This window comes from Nothoprocta perdicaria, unplaced genomic scaffold (assembly GCF_003342845.1).
Source record: "Nothoprocta perdicaria isolate Ctin4 unplaced genomic scaffold, notPer1 scaffold_224, whole genome shotgun sequence".
NCBI classification, from domain to species: Eukaryota; Metazoa; Chordata; class Aves; order Tinamiformes; family Tinamidae; genus Nothoprocta; species Nothoprocta perdicaria.
In genome coordinates, this window is record NW_020455437.1 from 256,328 (window position 1) to 259,404 (window position 3,077).

Genomic DNA, 3,077 nt, shown 5'->3' on the forward strand with positions numbered 1-3,077 from the left:
TTTTTGATAGAGGGCCATTATTTCTTCAGCAGATTGGTAACAGGATGAGGATACAGCCAGAAAAGGCTGTCACAGAGCAGCTGAAATCTATGTTTTGTTACTGTCTGCTGCTGTGCAGGCTATAAAATGTTTTACTTAAAAGAACAACTGAAAAAAAATCATCTTTCCATTGACAAAACACATATGCAGTATTTACAAAGGTTTTCAGGCCACTAGCATTCTGTGTTTATTCTTYGCTTTTAAGGTAAACAGCTTTTTGATCTGTTTGCGTCTTCTTTTGTTCTAATTCTGGTGCTCTTCTGGAAGCCTTTGTGGTTCCTTCGATGAAGTTTTGGAAACGAACCAAGACCAAAGTGGATGGGAGCTCTGCCGTGCCTCAAGCTGTGCCACGCTGGAGAGGTGCTTTGGCCTGGGGATTATCTGTGTTTGTCGGGAGCCAGCAGTATAACCTGCCGTGGTCTCGCACGGTGGGATCACGGGTAACTCAGCACAGAATGGGTCTGGATAAACTCCCTTTCTTTCCAGCTTCTTTAGTGCTCAAGTTGAGAAGGGCAGCAAGGGGCAATGCTCTTTGTCCTTATTGAAGTAACTTAGGTTGCAACAGGAGGTGCACACGAGATAGGAATCAAATGCCGTTTCCTTCGGTGTTCACAGTGAAAGTTCTCACCGAGCATGCCTATATATATATATGTATGTATATATAGGCACATATAAATATATATATTTAAACAGGATGAAATAGAATGTGGTGTAAGTAATGCCAGGTGCAAGTAATGCTTATGGTGTAAGTAATTGCCAGGGCTAAGAGAGCATATGACAAAGGTGCTACGCTATGTTCTGCTGTCTAATACCCAAATAAGCATATGTGTGTGTATATATGCTTATTTTTATATATATAAATTGCTTATATAAAAAATTATTATAATCATATATAATTTATTATAATGATTAATTACAATATTTATATATTATATAAATATATAAATATATATAAATATATATATAGCTGCATTTGTGCATCTTGAGTGYAGGAGGGCGTCTTTGCTGCATCTCAGTCTAGGTGGCGGAGCTGTCGCTATCTGCCTCCATGCTTGGCTCCAGTGCTCCCTCATAAACTCTGCAGTTTCTGCAGACCTAGAAGCTGCCTGGTTATTCAAGTGATTACCTTTTCTTACCAGTAACTTCAGGTGAAAGTTGCACTTCTTTTTTTTTTTATGAGTCTTGGAAATATATTTCTAGACATTTGCGCATTTAATATTTCCTCCTTTTGGCAGGAGTAGCAAATGGAAATTATAGAAAGACTGCAAGAAATTCTAGTTTTATGAGATATCCAGGCTGAGGAGTTTAGGATGAATGTCAACCTGTTGAAAGGTTGTCCAAACCAAAGCCAATGTGAAGTGAGCAGCTCCGACTTACCTGCAGGCAAAACAAGATGTGAATGTATCAACATACAGTCATTCTCTWCTAAAAGACAGGGGAATATCCTTCAGAACTACATGCTGTGCCGAAGGAAATTATATGGGGTTTTGGGAGCTGCTCTTATTTTTTCCTCTTCAGCAATGTGGAAAGTGTGGCATGGAAGCAGGCAAGGAGGAGATGGCTCAATGCACCAGAGGAGCAGAACGCCTACAAACACACTCTGCTGAGCGTGGCTTGCCAGCAAGGACATCAAGGGCTGGATTTGCAGATGCTGTCAGTGTTTTCCGAACTGTTCCTGCTGGAAGCAGTGACACAATGTCTGCTCCTTGCAGAGGGGGCAGGTCAGGCCAACTCTTCAACAGTTCTCAGATGGGATTTTCAGATGCTTCCTTTGGTGCGTTTATAATCTCAGCGCAGATAAAAGGGCGTCTTTGGGACCGTGGGGGTAAAAAACAACTATGGGTGAGGCAACATGTCTATCCAAACTCTAATGCAGCTTAAATCCTTGTGTTTCAAGTAGTTACTCTTCATCCTTTAGTGTCTTACATGGCTGCCAATGAGCAGGCTCTTGAACTAAGGTGGAAAAAAAATAGGCCTTTAGGCAGATGGGCAGGAGTGATGACTAGCTGAAATCAAATGTGGAAAGAACAATACAGAGATTTGGCAGTGACTGTTCCTGCTGCTGGTAAGTCAGCTATATATAAACAAGCTGGTTATACTGGTTCACAGAGCCTGGAGATCAGAGGCTTTCAATTCTTTCAGCAGCTGCTAATATTCTGTGGCTTAATGTATAAAAAAGTGAAGGAGACCTGGGAAAGGGGGTCCTTGGCTGTGATCTCAGCAGTGTTGTGTTAGCCAGGATGGCAGGAAGAGCTTGAGGCTTCAGGATGGACATATGTAGGGCTCAAAAATGATCTGCTGAGGGAACTGGAGAAAGCTGTGACCTGGAAGGTGAAGAGTAGCCTTCATGCAACCTTTGCATGATCCAACTCTATGTCTAGGAGAACATCTAAGAAGTACTACTAGCAAGAGAGCCACTATAAAGGGTCCAAGTGAGGCCCATCTAGACAAGCATCCTCCTGTGAGGACGCAAATGAAGACAGACAGAAAGACAGTAGTAAATGGTGAGACATGTCCAAAAAGGTAACATCACGAAGGCTATGGCCAGGTCCTGCTTTTCTTGGGCTGCTCTCTAGCTCCCTGTAGGCCACATGCCTCGTGTACTTGACCAGAGCACCTATATTGCGTACATTCTGGCCGAGACCATCAAGCTGGATATGATGTAGGATAGCAAGCAGCTGCCCTCTTGGAGCTCAGCATCCACAGCAGCATTTGGAACAAGCTGGTGGGACAGTCACTGTTGCACAAGGTCCTGCAGTTTTGCCCAATATCCGGGCTGGCAGTGCTGACAAAGAACAAGAGAGCTGCAAGTGCAGAGGGTCTCTCTTGGTAATTTTTTTCAGCTCRGTTTGGGCAAAGATGTAGTTGCTCGCTAAGGACATAATAGCCAGCATGGATTCACCAAGGGGAAATCCTGCTTGACTAACCTGATCACCTTCTACGAAGGAATATMYAGCTGGAYASATKARRGCAGAGCGGTGGATGTCATCTATCTGGATTTGAGCAAGGCTTTTGACACTGTCCCTCACAGCATCCTC

General features: G+C 43.3%; 1 protein-coding gene across 1 annotated transcript in view; it reads left to right on the top strand.

Annotated features, from left to right (window-relative positions):
• Nucleotides 1–350: 350 nt before the first annotated feature.
• Nucleotides 351–3,077, top strand: part of RIN2 (Ras and Rab interactor 2) — a 41,962-nt gene continuing 39,235 nt past the window's right edge. Inside the window, exon 1 of the mRNA XM_026039232.1 lies at nucleotides 351–399. Within this exon, the coding sequence (XP_025895017.1) occupies nucleotides 358–399 (42 nt within the window). The 5' untranslated portion in view covers nucleotides 351–357. The remainder of the gene's footprint in view (nucleotides 400–3,077) is intronic.